A 16970-nucleotide genomic window follows, 5' to 3' on the forward strand; every position below is an offset into this window, starting at 1 on the left:
GCCTCCATAGATAAACTTCTTTCCACAGATGCCTCTTCACATTATCTGTTTTTCCCATCTTTATCTATTCTGTGGTTTACCTTGTTTTTCATAAACCCATGTACCAGCATATCCACTCCCAAATATCTAAATGCCCTCACTTCCTCCATACTTCTTCCCTCTAGTCTGATATCCAGTCTTCTATTGCCTATACTTTTTGTTATACACATATTCTCATTACATTGCTCTTTTTTATGTTCACATTTAAGGATTTCCTAGGTAGTAGATTGGTAGACAGCAACGGCCCAGGGAGGTACTACCGTCCTGCCAAGTGAGTGTGAAACGGAAGCCTGTAATTGTTTTACATGACGGTAGAATTGCTGGTGTCTCTTTTCTGTCTCATAAAGATGTAAGATTTCAGGTACGTCTTGCTACTTCTACTCACACTTAGGTCACACTACACATACATGTACAAGTATATATATACACACCCCTCTGGGTTTTCTTCTATTTTCTTTTTAGTTTTTGTTCTTGCTTATTTCCTCTTATCTCCATGGGGAAGTGGAACAGAATTCTTCCTCCGTAAGCCATGTGTGTTGTAAGAGACGACTAAAATGCCGGGAGCAACGGCTTAGTAACCCCTTCTCCTGTATAAATTACTAAATTTAAAATGAGAAGCTTTCGTTTTTCTTTTTGGGCCACCCTTCCTTGGTGGGATATGGCCGGTTTGTTGAAAAAATAAATAAAGATGCAAGATTTCAGGCATGTCTTGCTCCTTCTGCTTACACTTACGTCACACTGCACATGCATAGACAAGCATATATATATATATATATATATATATATATACACATGGTATTGTGCTTTTTTTGTTATTTACACACGCCCCTCTGGTTTTCTTCTATTTCCTTACTAGTTCTTGTTCTTGTTTTTTCCTCTTATCGCCATGGGAAAGTGGAACAGAATTCTTCCTCCTTAAGCCATGCGTGTCGTAAGAGGCAACCAAAATGCTGGAGCAAAGGGCTAGTAACCTCTTCTCCTGTATATACAGGTCCGCCATCACAAATCCGGCAATCAGTTATTCGGTTCCTTCAGTTGTTTGGCACTAATTTTGACTAGCATAATTTAAAATTTCCAGGGTTGCCACATCAACCTGCTGGTACTGTTTGGTGGTGCTACTTGCTGCATAAGTCATTCTAATTTCTTTTTCTCCATTTGTTATAACTTGCTTACTTTTAGCCCTAGCCATTGTTCCAATGAATAAAAGAAATGCTTTTCGTTGTGTAAAGCACCTACACAGTACATTGTCCATTAAAGATAAGGTGGCTTTGAAGCCACTGTCGGTTGCTATGAGCTCAGTCTCGTGATGCAGGAGAATATGCTTTATTATTATGCTAATATCAACACTACAGCTTATTGCCTATCACAGTTGATCTGATATGACATAATAAACAATATAAATAACATTAAACATGTTAAATACTCCAGAATGAATAATTGGCATAATACTGAGTAGTTCAACGGAGGTATGAAGAGGATACGAGATGCAAGTACCATTCTCTTATCCCTGTCTTGGAGTGTAGTGTAGCACAGGGCTAATTGTGATATACACTTGTACTGCACCATAAACCTGAAACAAAAAAGCTATTTTTTCTATATAGATTACCACACATAGCAGCATATGTGTAGAGAACCTTGGATAATCCAAAAAACGTCAGACAATGTGGCTTATTTCTATTACCTGGCTTGGGTTAGCTATATGTGATTTTTGGTAATTATTCGATTCCCAACCAGGGTAGAAACATTATGCGTGTTTCTTTACACCTGTTGTCTATGTTCACCCATCAGTAAATGGGTACCTGGGTGTTAGTCAACTGGTGTGGGTGTTATCCTGGGACACTGATCTAATTTGCTTGAAATACTCTGCATAACAAGCGGCTTTCTATAATATAGTAATATGTCACTGATGTCAGCTATGTCTGTATCCATTGTACATGTACGTGTAGTAAATTATTATTATTATTATTATTTTTTTTTTTTTTTTTTTTTTTTTCAACAAGTCGGCCGTCTCCCACCGAGGCAGGGTGACCCAAAAAAGAAAGAAAATCCCCAAAAAGAAAATACTTTCATCATCATTCAACACTTTCACCACACTTGCACATTATCACTGTTTTTGCAGAGGTGCTCAGAATACAACAGTCTAGAAGCATACACATATAAAGATACACAACATATCCTTCCAAACTGCCAATATCCCAAACCCCTCCTTTAAAGTGCAGGGATTGTACTTCCCATTTCCAGGACTCAAGTCCGACTATATGAAAATAACCGGTTTCCCTGAATCCCTTCACTAAATATTACCCTGCTCACACTCCAACAGATCGTCAGGTCCCAAATACCATTCGTCTCCATTCACTCCTATCTAACACGCTCACACACGCTTGCTGGAAGTCCAAGCCCCTTGCCCACAAAACCTCCTTTACCCCCTCTCTCCAACCCTTTCGAGGACAACCCCTACCCCGCCTTCCTTCCCCTATAGATTTATATGCTTTCCATGTCATTCTACTTTGTTCCATTCTCTCTAAATGACCAAGCCACCTCAACAACCCCTCTTCTGCCCTCTGACTAATACTTTTATTAACTCCACACCTTCTCCTAATTTCCACACTCCGAATTTTCTGCATAATATTTACACCACACATTGCCCTTAAACAGGACATCTCCACTGCCTCCAACCGTCTCCTCGCTGCTGCATTTACCACCCAAGCTTCACACCCATATAAGAGTGTTGGTACTACTATACTTTCATACATTCCCTTCTTTGCCTCCATAGATAACGTTTTTTGACTCCACATATACCTCAACGCACCACTCACCTTTTTTCCCTCATCAATTCTATGATTAACCTCATCCTTCATAAATCCATCCGCCGACACGTCAACTCCCAAGTATCTGAAAACATTCACTTCTTCCATACTCCTCCTCCCCAATTTGATATCCAATTTTTCTTTATCTAAATCATTTGACACCCTCATCACCTTACTCTTTTCTATGTTCACTTTCAACTTTCTACCTTTACACACATTCCCAAACTCATCCACTAACCTTTGCAATTTTTCTTTAGAATATCCCATAAGCACAGTATCATCAGCAAAAAGTAACTGTGTCAATTCCCATTTTGAATTTGATTCCCCATAATTTAATCCCACCCCTCTCCCGAACACCCTAGCATTTACTTCCTTTACAACCCCATCTATAAATATATTAAACAACCATGGTGACATTACACATCCCTGTCTAAGACCTACTTTTACCGGGAAGTAGTCTCCCTCTCTTCTACACACCCTAACCTGAGCCTCACTATCCTCATACAAACTCTTTACAGCATTTAATAACTTACCACCTATTCCATATACTTGCAACATCTGCCACATTGCTCCTCTATCCACTCTATCATATGCCTTTTCTAAATCCATAAATGCAATAAAAACTTCCCTACCTTTATCTAAATACTGTTCACATATATGCTTCAATGTAAACACTTGATCTACACATCCCCTACCCACTCTGAAACCTCCTTGCTCATCCGCAATCCTACATTCTGTCTTACCTCTAATTCTTTCAATTATAACCCTACCGTACACTTTTCCTGGTATACTCAGTAAGCTTATTCCTCTATAATTTTTACAGTCTCTTTTGTCCCCTTTCCCTTTATTATTATTATTATTATTATTACAGTGGACCCCCGGTTAACTATATTTTTTCATTCCAGAAGTGTGTTCAGGTGCCAGTACTGACCGAATTTGTTCCCATAAGGAATATTGTGAAGTAGGTTAGTCCATTTCAGACCCCCAAACATACACATACAAACGCACTTACATAAATACACTTATATAATTGGTCGCATTGGGAGGTGATCGTTAAGCGGGGTCCACTGTATTATTATTATTACTGTTATTTTCTCATTTGTTTGTTGGGTTATCTTATTGAAACTTGGGCAATGTATGATGGAAAAATACTTCTTAATGTACACCAAAAATGAAAGAAATCAGACCATAAATAGTGGAGTTCACTTCTCAGCCATTAGCGGCCGCTTAGCAGTATATTTTTGTATGGTTTTTATGGTTATGTTCTCGTTTTTTCGGTCTCATTTGATAGAATGGAAGATATATTACTGAAATAGATATGATTTTGATTGCTTTCATGACGAAAAGTACCTTGAAATTGCACTCACAGTAGCCAAAAAGTTCTATTCTTTAACGATGCTCGAGTAAACAAATGGCGTCACCATCCAATACCTGTCCGCCTGCCGGTCCAAATTCCAGTACGGAGTCAAGAATGGGTTGACATTATTTATACAATTATTACAATAATGCAGCAGTCTGCATAACAGTAAATCTTCTATTTTTGTGTGCGAATAAAAATTCCAAATGGTAAGCAAGAGTAATATAAGAGGGGCCTGGAGCCATGACTAATGAACAGAGAATATGTTATTTTAGTGCCAGGAATGTCTGCATTGTCTATTCTGGACCCTATTTCAAAATTGGCATCTGTGAAATTGGCCAAATTGCCAATTTCTGACCACTTTATTGGGTAGATGAAATAGGTGAATGGGCGGTTTCTTGTACTCAGTCGACATACTAGAAGTAAGTTTATTCAGGTACTATACACAAATACAGTTACATAGATTATCATACATAGCAGTGTATGAGAATCTGGGATAACCCAAAAAAAGTCAAAGTGACTTATTTCCAGTACCTGGCTTGGGCTTGCCATGATTTTTGGTAATTGTTGTTTTTTATTGTCAGTTGTTTGTTGGGCTATCTCATTGAAACTTGGGCAATGTATGATGGAAAGATGCTTCTTAACCTACACCTAAAATAAAAAAGATGGACGATAAATAAGGGAGTTCACTTCTCAGCCATTAGCCGCCTCTTTGTGGTATATTTTCGTATGGTTTTTATGGTTGTATTCTCGTTTTTTTTGGTCTCATTTGATAGAATGGAAGATATATTACAGAATTAGATATGATTTTGATTGCTTTCATGTTGAAAAGTACCTTGAAATTGAGCTCAAAGTAGCAGAAATGTTCGATTTTTGCCAATGTTCAATGAACTTTGTGTAAGTCAAGTTGGTTAATTTTATTAAGTGTATTCTAACCTAACCACTTTGTAATCTGGCAAACTCAGTAATCCGGCACTCTACAGGTCCCAATGGTGCCGGATTTGTGATGGAGGACCTGTATTACTAAATTTAAAAGGAGAAGTTTTAGTTTTTCGTTTTGGGCCACCCTGCCTTGGTGAGATATGGCTGGTTTGTTGAAAGAAAATGATGATTTAAGAATTTGTAATGTTAGTTATATAATTTGTAGGAATTTCAATCATTTTTTTTTATTGTCATTTGTGAAGATTGGTCATCATTGCTGCCAAGTATGGTAGAATGATACTTGGTACAGAGCAAACCTTTATTTTAGAATATGTTTGTGTATGGGTAGAGCTTCAGCAGGTCATCACTTGATAAAGTTCTACCTAGAGTTAAACATAGTTTGTATTTAAGGTTTGTTCTACACAAAGTAACTTTGCATTATTGGTATATGTTGTTCATTATTGAAGTCATTTTAAGCATTTTGTTGTCACTAATTAGGGATTTTACCTATTTGTATTTATCCATTGTTCATGTTTTTTTCAGTACAACAGGAAATGATAACGAATATTTGTCATCGGTTTAAGTGTTGCGTTTCATCTGTCTTTATGATGACTGAGGTGGTACTTACTTTTACTTTATCCTTTTTTTCTCGGTTCATTTTTTTTTTTACTGCATTTATGTTTACAGCAGTTGTTATGCTGTTGGCATAATATTTTTAATCTTTATTTTGTCATATAATGAATAACCAAAGTGTAATGAACACCTGTCAATGCTCAGTAATAATCCCAAGAGGAGGTCAAAATCTACAGATTAATTAATCTCCTGAGTTTCTGTCTCCATATCATTTATTATTGTCATGTAATCTTTATAAATTTTATAGTAGCTGCAGAACTTAGTGCATTTTCTTGTATCCCATTCTGGTATTCTTCTCAAGGTTAGGTAAGGTTCGTCAGGAAACAGGACAAGTGTTTCCTGACGCAGGTCTTAGCCAGATGATGACCCACTGTCAAAACTTTTGGTCATCTGAGGCCTTCCGTTGGCTTACCAATCCACCCCTTTAAAAATTATGGTCATAGTTATGACTATTTAGTTAATTTATATTCTTCTCAAGTTCTCTGTAAAAAATAACAAAAAAAGGCACAGTACTGTGACTGGAACGATACACAAATAACTCGCACATAGAAGAAAGGAGCTTATGACAACGTTTTGGTCTGACTTGGTCCAGGTAGAACCGAAACCTCATTGTAAGCTCCTCTCTCTTATGTGCTCTGTAAAGAAAATATGCATAGTGTCCTTTCTTCACAACTGTTTACTTGATAAATAATTATGGTACTATGAAATTAATAAAAAATGTTTTTTAAGAAATAATTCTGTCATGTTCATTTTTTGGTTATTTATATTTTCAAGGATGCAAGTGGGCCAGTATGTGACTGTTAATGGAGAAGTTGTCTCTCACTTGAACATTTCTGCGGTTCACACGAATGATGGTGGCCTCTATGCTTGTGTTGCTTCTTCTACTGTAGGCTCAGTCAAACATGCAGCCAGACTCAACGTTTATGGGTTGCCTTATATTAGGTATGCTCAGATGTTTTGTGTTAATTTTTCCTAAGTAAGGAGTAAAAAAGGTTTACTAAATGTGTTCACTTATTTCTAAATTGTTAAATATATATAACACTGTAGTGGTGTTATTGTAATTAGTTTTTTATGTTTTAATTTTGGTTCCTGTTAATGTTTTATCATCTGTTCCTTTCACAGACCTATGGACAAGGTTGCTGTTGTTGCCGGGGAGAACATGGTTGTTCACTGCCCTGTTGCTGGCTACCCAATTGATTCTATTGTCTGGGAAAAGAGTGAGTTAACGTTATATTTTAACTGGAAATAAATTTTAAAGCTTGGACAATTTAGAGTTGTAAAGACTAAATATCTATGCTAATACAGTAAAAGCACCAAAGAACTTTTATGTACATAGTGAGACTCAGCTTAGGAGATGTAGGAGGGAGGGGACTATTTTCCAGTGAAAATAGGATTTAGACAGGGATGTTTGATGTCACCATCATGAGAAAAAATAAATTGGATTAAGCCAGGAGTATCTGAGAGAGTTAGAGCTGAGGAAGAGGTAGCAGTAATGTTGAAGGATCAGTTATGGAGAGAGAAGAGGGAATATAAATGTAAATTCAAGGATTATGTGGATTAAAATAAGGGTCTGATATGAAAGGTGGGTTATGATGAGTGTGTATGCACATGGAGATGAGAGTGTAGAGGAGAGCGAGAGATTTTGGGAGATGTTAAGCAAGTGTGTAGCAACTTATGAACCAAGTGAGAGAGTAATTGTGGTAGGGGACCTAATTGCTAAAGTAGGAGAAGCATTTAGAGAGGGTGTGGTTGGTAAGTTTGGGGTGCCAGGTATAAATGATAATGGGGAGCATTTGATTGAACTTTGTATAGAAAGGGGTTTGGTTATAGGTAATACATATTTTAAGAAAAAAAGGATAAATAAGTATACAAGATATGATATAAGGTGTAATAACAGTAGGTTGTTGGACTGTGTATTGGTAGATAAAAGACTGTTGGGTAGACTTCAAGATGTACGTGTTTATAGAGGGGCCACAAATATATCGGATCACTTTTTAGTTGTAGCTCCAGTGAGAATAAAAGGTAGATGGGATACAAGGAAAATGGAAGCAGCAAGTAAGAGAGAGGTGAAGGTTTGTAAACTAAAGGAGGAGGCAGTTAGGGTAAGATGTAAACGACTGTTGGAGGACAGATGGGCTAGTGTGAGTATAGGCAATGGGGTAGAAGATGTATGGGGTAAGTTTAAGAATATAGTGTTAGTGTGTTCAGCAGAAGTTTGTGGTTGCAGGAAAGTGGGTGTGGGAGGGAAGAAGAGCGATTGGTGGAATGAAGATGTAAAGAGAGTAGTAAGAGAAAAAAATAGCTATGTAAAAAGAGAGCAAATAGGAGAGTAGGCGAGTTGTTATCAACAAATTTTGTTGAAAATAAGAAAAAGTTTTGGAGTGAGATTAATAAGTTAAGGAAGCCTAGAGAACAAATGGATTTGACAGTTAAAAATAGGAGAGGAGAGTTATGAAATGGAGAGTTAGAGGTATTGGGAAGATGGAAGGAATATTTTAAAGAATTGTTAAATGTTGAAGAAGATAGGGAAGCTGTGATTTCGTGTATAGTACAAGGAGGAATAACATCTTATAGGAGTGAGGAAGAACCAGTTGTAAATGTGGGGAAAGTGCATGGGGTAGTGGGCAGAATGAAAGGGAGTAAAGCAGCTGGGATTGATGGGATTAAGATAGAAATGTTAAAAGCAGGTGGGGATATAGGTTTGGAGTGATTAGTGATTTTATTTAATAAATGTGTGGAAGAGGGTAAGGTACCTCAGGATTGGTAGAGAGCATGTATAGTTCCCTTTTACAAAGGCAAAGGGGACAAAAGAGAGTGTAAAAATTATAGGGGAATAAGTTTGTTGAGTATACCTGATAAAGAATATGGCAGAGTTATTATTGAAAGAATTAAGAGTAAGATTGAGAGCAAGATAGCAGATGAACAAGGAGGCTTTAGGAAAGGTAGGAGGTGTGTAAACCAAGTGTTTACAGTGAAACATATAGGTGAACAGTATTTAGATAAGGCTAAAGAGGTTTTTGTTGCATTTATGGATTTGGAAAAGGCGTATGACAGGGTGGAGAGGGGGGCAGGTATTGCAGGTGTATGGAATAGGAGGTAGGTTATTGAGAGCAGTGAAGAGTCTTCACGAGGATAGTGAGGCTCAGGTTAGAGTATGCAGGACAGAGGGAGATTATTTCCCAGTAAAAGTAGGCCTTAGACAGGGATGTGTGATGTCACCGTGGTTGTTTAATATACAGTGGAAGCTTGGTTTTCATATGCCCTAGTCTGTATGTAAAACTATAGTTATTTTCTATAAAATGTATTTTTTGTTAATATTTTTGGGTGTCTGGAATGGATTAATTGGATTTACATTATTTCGTATGGGAAATATTAACAAAAATACATTTTATACAGAATAACTATAGTGTAACAAGGGGCTAGTATCCTCTTCTCCTCTATATATTACTAAATGTAAAAGAAGAAACTTTGGTTTTTCCTTTTGGGCCACCCCGTCTCGGTGGGATACGGCCGGTGTGTTGAAAGAAAGAAGGAAAACTAAAGTGTAAAGGTAGAAAGTTGAAAGTGAACATTGATAAGAGTAAGGTAATGAGGGTATCAAATGATTTAGATAAAGAAAAATTAGATATCACATTGGAGAGGAGTATGGAAGAAGTGAATGTTTTCAGATATTTGGGAGTTGATGTGTCAGCAGTTGGGTTTATGAAGGATGAGGTTAACCATAGAATTGATGAGGGAAAAAAGGTGAGTGGTGGAGGTATATGTGGAGACAAAAAAGTTATCATTGGAGGCAAAGAAGGGAATGTATGAAAGTATAGTAGTAACAACACTCCTGTATGGGTGTGAAGCTTGGGTTGTAAATGCTGCAGCAAGAAGGCGGTTGGAGGCAGTGGAGATGCCCTGTCTAAGGGCAATGTATGGTATAAATATTATGCAGAGAATTTGAAGTGTGGAAATTAGAAGGTGTGGAGTTAATAAAAGTATTAGTCAGAGGGCTGAAGAGGGGTTGTTGAGGTGGTTTGATCATTTAGAGAGAAGGGATCACAGTAGAATGACATGGAGAGCATATAAATCTGTAGGGGAAGGAAGGCAGGGTAGGCGTCGTCCTTGAAAAGGTTGGAGGGAGGGAGTAAAGGAGGTTTCGTGGGCGAGGGGTTTGGACTTTCAGCAAGTGCACTTGAGCGTGTTAGGAGTGAATGGAGACGAATGGTTTTTGGGACCTGATGATCTGTTGGAGTGTGAGCAGGGTAATATTTAGTGAAGGGATTCAGGGAAACCGGATATTTTTATATAGCCAGACTTAAGTGCTGGAAATGGGAAGTACAATGCCTGCACTTTAAAGGAGGAGTTTGGGATATTGGCTGTTTGGAAGGATGTGTAATAGGACAGTAAAGAGCCACACTGTGAGATCCATCACTGGGGCCTTGATGGTCACTTTTTGTATTATATCTTTATATATATGCTTCTGAACTGTTGTATCTGGGCACCTCTGCAAAAACAGTGATTATGTATGAGTGAGGTGAAAGTGTTGAATGATGATGAATGTATTTTCATTTTGGGGATTTTTCCTTTCTTTTTGGGTCACCCTGCCTAGGTGGGTGATGGCTGACTTGTTGAAAAAAACAAAAAATGCTATAGTTTTACATACAGGCTAGGGCATAGGAAAACCTAGGTTCCACTGTATTTATAAATGGATTTGTAAGAGAAGTGAATGCTCGGGTGTTGGCAAGAAGTGTGGGGTTAAAAGATAAAGAATCTAACACAAAGTGGGAGTTGTCACAGTTGCTCTTTGCTGATGACACTGTGCTTTTGGGAGATTCTGAAGAGAAGTTGCAGCGGTTGGTTGATGAGTTTGGTAGGATATGTAAAAGAAGGAAATTAAAAGTGAATGTAGGAAAGATTAAGGTGATGATAACCAAAAATTTAGGTAATGGAAAATTGGATATCAGATTAGAGGGAGAGAGTATGAAGGAGGTGAATGTATTCATATATTTGGGAGTGGACGTGTCAGCAGATGGGTCTATGAAAGATGAGGTGAATCATAGAATTGATGAGCGGAAAAAGGTGAGCGGTGCACTGAGGAGTCTGTGGAGACAAAGAACTTTGTCCATGAAAGCAAAGAGGGGAATGTATGAGAGTGTAGTTAAACCAATGCTCTTGTGTGAGTGTGAGGCATGGGTGGTGAATGTTGCAACAATGAGAAGGCTGGAGACAGTTGAGATGTTATGTCTCAGGGCAATATGTGGTGTGAATATAATGCAAAGAATCTGTAGTTTGGAGATTAGGAGGAGGTGAAGGATTTCCCAAACTATTATCCAGAGTGCTGAGAAGGGGTTATTGAGATGGTTTGGACATGTAGAGAGTATGGAATGAAATAGAATGACTTAGAGAGTATAAATATGTAGTGGAGGGAAGGTGGGGTAGGGGTCGGCCTAGGAAAGGTTGAAGGAAGGGGGTAAAGGAGGTTTTGTGTGCATGGGGCTTGGACTTCCATTAAGTGTGTGTGAGTGTGTTAAATAGGAGCAAATGGAGACGAATGGTGTTTAAGACTTGACGTGCTGTTGGAATGTAAGCAAGGTAACATTTACCAAGGAATTCAGGGAAACTGGCAGGCTGGACTTGCTTCCTGGAGATGGGAAGTACAGTGCCAGCACTCTGAAGGAGGGTGTTAGTGTTGCAGTTTTAAAACTGTAGTGTAAGCATGCCTTTGGGAGGACAGTGATGGAGTGAATGATGATGAATGTTTTCTTTTTTGGCCCACCCTGCCTTGATGGGAAATGACCAATGTGGTAATAAAAAAAAAAATGTTACACAACTGTGATGGGATTGTAAAAGAAGTGAATGTTTGCTCTTATACAAAGTGCGAGTTATAACAGTTTCAATTTACTGATGACACTTTTTTTGAGGGGATTCTGAAGAAAAGGTTGGTAGACAGTTTTGAGAGGGGTATATAAAAGGAGATTAAAAGTGAATGTAGATAAAAACAGTCATTAGGGTAACAAAAAGTCTAGACAATGATAGATTGAATATAAGAGTGGAGGGAGGGAGTATGGAGGAAGTGGATGTGTTAAGATATTTTGGAGTGAACATATCAGCATGGATTAACCCTTTGACTGTTTTCGACGTACAGTGGACCCCCGCATAACTATTAATCCGTTCATGAGAGCTCATTGTTATGCAAAATTATTGTTATGCGAATGAATTTTCCCCATAAGAAATAATGGAAATCAAATTAATCCGTGCAAGACACCCAAAAGTATGAAAAAAAAAAATTTTACCACATGAAATATACATTTTCCTACACACAAAGAGAAGGATACATGCACAATAGTAGAGTAGTACATGCACAGTATATATTGTGCATGTACTACTCTACTAAATGAAGAATAAATGACACTTACCTTTATTGAAGATGCAGCAATGACTGATGAGACACTGTGTCCTGGGAGTGCCTTTTCCTCCTGAGTACTGTAGGTCCTGTTTGGCATTTTCTTCCAGAACAGGCCTTATCACACTGTGTATGTCACTACGATTCTTAAATCTCTCAAACCAACCTTTGCTGGCTTTAAATTCACCAATATGAGCACTAGTTCCAGGCATTTTTCCCTGTTAATCTGGGTGTTAGTCGACTGGTGTGAGTTGCATCCTGGGAGACAAGATTAAGGACCCCAATGGAAATAAGTTAGAGTCCTCGATGATGCACTGACTTTCTTGGGTTATCCTGGGTGGCTAACCCTCCGGGGTTAATTGTTTCTCTGTAATTGTTTCACGTTAAGCCACACCAACAACACACTCTCCACATCTTCGAGTAATACAGCTGATGGTGGTGCAGCAACAACGACAGCTGTGGTGTAGCTGACCATGGTGCAGCAGCAGCTGACCATGGTGCAGCTGCAGCTGTGGTGCAGCAGCAGCAGCTGACTGTGGTACGATAGTATTTATCACCCATTTTACCACAGGGTTGGCACTAGAAGCTTTCTTTGGGCCCATGGTGGCTTATTTAGCAGTTACAAGCACTATAAATAATGGAATAATACAAAATGTATCGAATGTATGCATGCAACCGGCCACCCTGGCTTGTAAACAATGACAGCAAGGCAGGCGCTCAGGCTGGACGGACAGGTTCGGGACGAGTCATGTTCAGAGACAGCTGATGGTGCAGCAGCAGCAGCTGACTGGTCCAGCAACAGCTGACTGGTCCAGCAACAGCTGACTGGTCCAGCAACAGCTGACTGGTCCAGCAACAGCTGACTGGTCCAGCAACAGCTGACTGGTCCAGCAACAGCTGACTGATCCAGCAACAGCTGACTGATCTAGCAACAGCTGACTGATCCAGCAACAGCGATTCTTAAATCTCTCAAACCAACCTTTGCTGGCTTTAAATTCACCAATATGAGCACTAGTTCCAGGCGTTTTTCCCTGTTCACCTGGGTGTTAGTCGACTGGTGTGGGTTGCATCCTGGGAGACAAGATTAAGGACCCCAGTGGAAACAAGTTAGACAGTCTTCAATGACACACTTTTTTGGGTTATCCTGGGTGGCTAACCCTCTGGGGTTAATTGTTTCTTGGTATTCTCAATAAGCCACACCAACAACGGTGCTACAGCAGCAGCAGCAGCTGACAGTGCTACAGCAGCAGCAGCAGCAGCAGCTGAGAGTGCTACAGCAGCAGCAGCTGACAGTGCTACAGCAGCAGCAGACGGTACTATAGCAGCAGCAGCAGCAGCTGACAGTGCTACAGCAGCAGCAGCAGCTGACAGTGCTACAGCAGCAGCAGCAGCTGACAGTGCTACAGCAGCAGCAGCAGCTGACAGTGCTACAGCAGCAGCAGCAGCAGCAGCAGACAATGCTACAGCAGCAGCAGCAGCTGACAGTGCTACAGCAGCAGCAGACAATGCTACAGCAGCAGCAGACGGTACTACAACAACAGCAGCAGCAGCAGCTGACAGTGCTACAGCAGCAGCAGCAGCAGCAGCATCAGCATCAGCAGTTGACCATGGTATCACAGTATTTCGATAATATTTCTCACCCTTTTTACCACAGGGTTGGCACTAGAAGCTTTCTTGGGTCCCATGGTCACTTATTTTGCAGATAAAATCACCAAAAACACTGTAATAATACGAAATGTTACGATTGTATGCTTGGATGTTACCGCGGAGGCTGGCTTGTAAACAATGCCACCGGCGGAACATGTGAGGCTGGCTCAGGCCTCACATAGACGTGTGTCGGACGAACAGCGTTGAGCGGGTTTTTTAGCGGTATGCGAGGCAAAATCTTAGCGATAAAATGTATCGGTATGTGGATTTAACGTTATGTAAGGCCAACGGTATGCGGGAGTCCACTGTATAAATACGTCTTATGAGCCAATGTTTCTGATGTATATATACTCAATAATTCTAGCGGCTTCAAATCAAGAGGGAGAAAGCTGGTAGGCCCACATGTGAGAGAATGGGTCTGTGTGGTCAGTGTGCACCACATAAAAGAAATCCTGCAGCCTACATTGCGTAATGAGAAAAAAAAAAAACTGATCGTTTTTTTTGGAATAAAACGCTGACTTTGAGGTGTATTTCGTATAGTATTTATCGTTGTATTCGCGTTTTCATGGTCTTAGGTGATAAAATGGAAAACATTACAGAAATAGAGATGATTTTCATTACTTTGACGATGAAAACGACCTTGAAACTGAGCTCAAATTAGCGGAAATGTTCGATTTTTACCAATGTTCAGGAGTAAACAAATCACACCACACGTCCAATACACGTCAACTGGGGAGTCTAATATTCTTTCACTAGTGCACTGATATTATTTATATCATTTTTACAATAATGCAGTAGTCTGCATAACAGTAAATTTTGTATTTTTTTGTATGAATAAAAAATCAAAATAGAAAGCAATAATAATATAAGAGGGGCCTAGAGATGTGACTAATGAACAGAGGATATGCTATTTTAGTGCCAAGAATGTCTACCTTGTTTATTCTGGACCCTATTTTGAAATTGGCATCTTTTTTAATTTGCGTGAAATTGGCCAAATTGCCAATTTCTGACCACTATATTGGGTAGTTCAAATTGGTAAATGGGCGGTTTCTTGTACTCAGCTGATAGATAAAATGGAGTTCTAAAGAAATAGCTATGAGTTTGGTCAACTGGAACAACGAAATTGGCTGAAAACAGGGCTCAAAGTCGGCGAAATCGCCGATACACATATGTCGCCGATTCCGCTAACTTCGCGGGAGCGTAATTCCGTGAGTTTTCGACCAAATTTCAAACTTTTGGTGTCATTACCATCGGGAACAGATTCTCTATAATTTCATAAGAAAAAATAATTTTTTTTTTTCAAATATTTGGCGACATAGAATGACAGTTTCAGAAAGGGGCCTGAAACAGTCAAAGGGTTAATAAAAAAAATGAGGCAAACCATAGACTAGATGAAGGAAAAAAGGTGGACGGTGTGTTAAAACATCTGTGGATATAAAGTAGTTTATCTTTGGAAGCAAAAAAAGGGAATATCACTTGAGTTTAGTAGTACTGTAATAACACTTATGTGCGTGTGAGGCATGAGTTTTGAATGATGTAATGAGAAAGATGCTTGACTGACTGGTCACTTTCTGTGAAATGTGGACTTAGGGACAATATTTCAATAACAATTCATTGAAATCTTGATCTCAGGACATATTAAAGGCGAGATTCTACCTTAAAGCTGCTCTTATTATTAATTTTCTTTTATTATTCCTATCATTACTTAGTATCCTTAAATAATGTTGCGTTGTAAATATGTAATGAACCTAACAACTATTTCTAAGTAAATAAATGAATGTATTTGCTTAGCTGATTGTCATGTTGTTTATATTTTTTGTCTAATAATGTTTGCTTTCCACCAAGATGGCCGTATGCTTCCCATCAACCGTCGTCAGAAAACCTTCCCCAATGGTACTCTTATTGTTGAAGCTGTTGAGCGCAACTCTGATCAGGGACGGTATACTTGTGTTGCTCGTAACAGTCAGGGATACACTGCCCGTGGTGATCTAGATGTCCAGGTCATGGGTGAGTGTTGATTGTTTCTGTTGAATTCTGCAAATTGAAATGATTGGTGAACTTCAAGGTAATGACAAGTCTGTGTAATAATTTATTTCATGCATAAGATTAATTAGTCAAAATTGACCATAATAAATTTTGTGTGTGTGTGTGTGTGTGTTCATGCGTGCGTGCTCACATGCATTCATACATGTGCGTGTGTACATGTGTGCATATGTACACTCTTCCTGATATGTGGTTGTAGAGGTCGAGTCTTAGCTCCTGGCCCTGCGTCTCAACTTGCTGCTCCTAGCCACGTCATACCTGTTTTTCAGTCCAAATTTGGGAGGGTATGTAAAAGAAGGTAATTGAAAGTGAACATAGATAAGAACAAGGTGATGAGAGTAGCAAAAAGTCTAGAGAATTATAGATTGAGTATCAGATTGGAGGGAAAGAGTATAGAGGAAGTAGGTGCATTTAGATTTTTGGGAGCCGACGTGTCAGCAGATAAGTCAATGAAAATCTAGGCAAACCACAGAAGAGATGAGGGAAAGAAGGTGGGTGGTGTGTTAAAGCATCTGTGTATGCAAAAAAAAAAGAAAAGAAAAAAGTGTGTACCAGAGTATAATGGTATGAACACTTTTATATAGGTGTGTGGACTGGGTTTTGAATGTTGCAGCCAGAAGGAGGCAGTAGTGATGTCATGTTTCAGAGCAATATGTGAAGTGAATATTATGCAGAGAATTCAGAGCTTAGAAATTAAAAGACTGTGTGGGGTCACCAAGTGTGAGAAGAGGAGGGGTTGTTGAAGTGGTTTGGGCATGTAGAAAGCATGGAGAGGGATAGGATGATGAAGAGGATGTCTGAATCTGAGGTGGAAGGTAGGATGGGGTAGGGGTCATCCTAGGACTGGCTGACAGGAGGGCATTAAAGAGGCTTTGATTTGTAGGGGCTTGTATATCCAGCAGGCTTATGTGAGCATGTTAGAGAGGAGTCAGTAGAGACGAGTGGTTTTTTAATAGATGTGCTCTTGGAGTATGAGCAAGGTAACATTTATGAAGGTATCCAGGGAAACCAGTTAGCTAAACTTGAGTCCTGGAGAAAGGAAGGGCATTATTATTATTATTATTATTATTATTATTATTATTATTATTATTATTATTATTATTATTATTATTATTATTATTATTATTATTATTAT

The 16970-nt window shown here is 39.0% G+C and overlaps 1 protein-coding gene across 1 annotated transcript in view; it reads left to right on the forward strand.

Annotated features, from left to right (window-relative positions):
- Dscam1 (Down syndrome cell adhesion molecule 1) overlaps positions 1–16970 on the forward strand; it is a gene marked incomplete in the record, with an annotated part of 1133347 nt that overhangs the window by 487425 nt on the left and 628952 nt on the right. Inside the window, 3 exon segments of the mRNA XM_070098007.1 lie at positions 6532–6699; positions 6880–6974; positions 15638–15799. Of these exon segments, the coding sequence (XP_069954108.1) occupies positions 6532–6699; positions 6880–6974; positions 15638–15799 (425 nt within the window).

This window comes from Cherax quadricarinatus, chromosome 4, assembly GCF_038502225.1.
Source record: "Cherax quadricarinatus isolate ZL_2023a chromosome 4, ASM3850222v1, whole genome shotgun sequence".
NCBI classification, from domain to species: Eukaryota; Metazoa; Arthropoda; class Malacostraca; order Decapoda; family Parastacidae; genus Cherax; species Cherax quadricarinatus.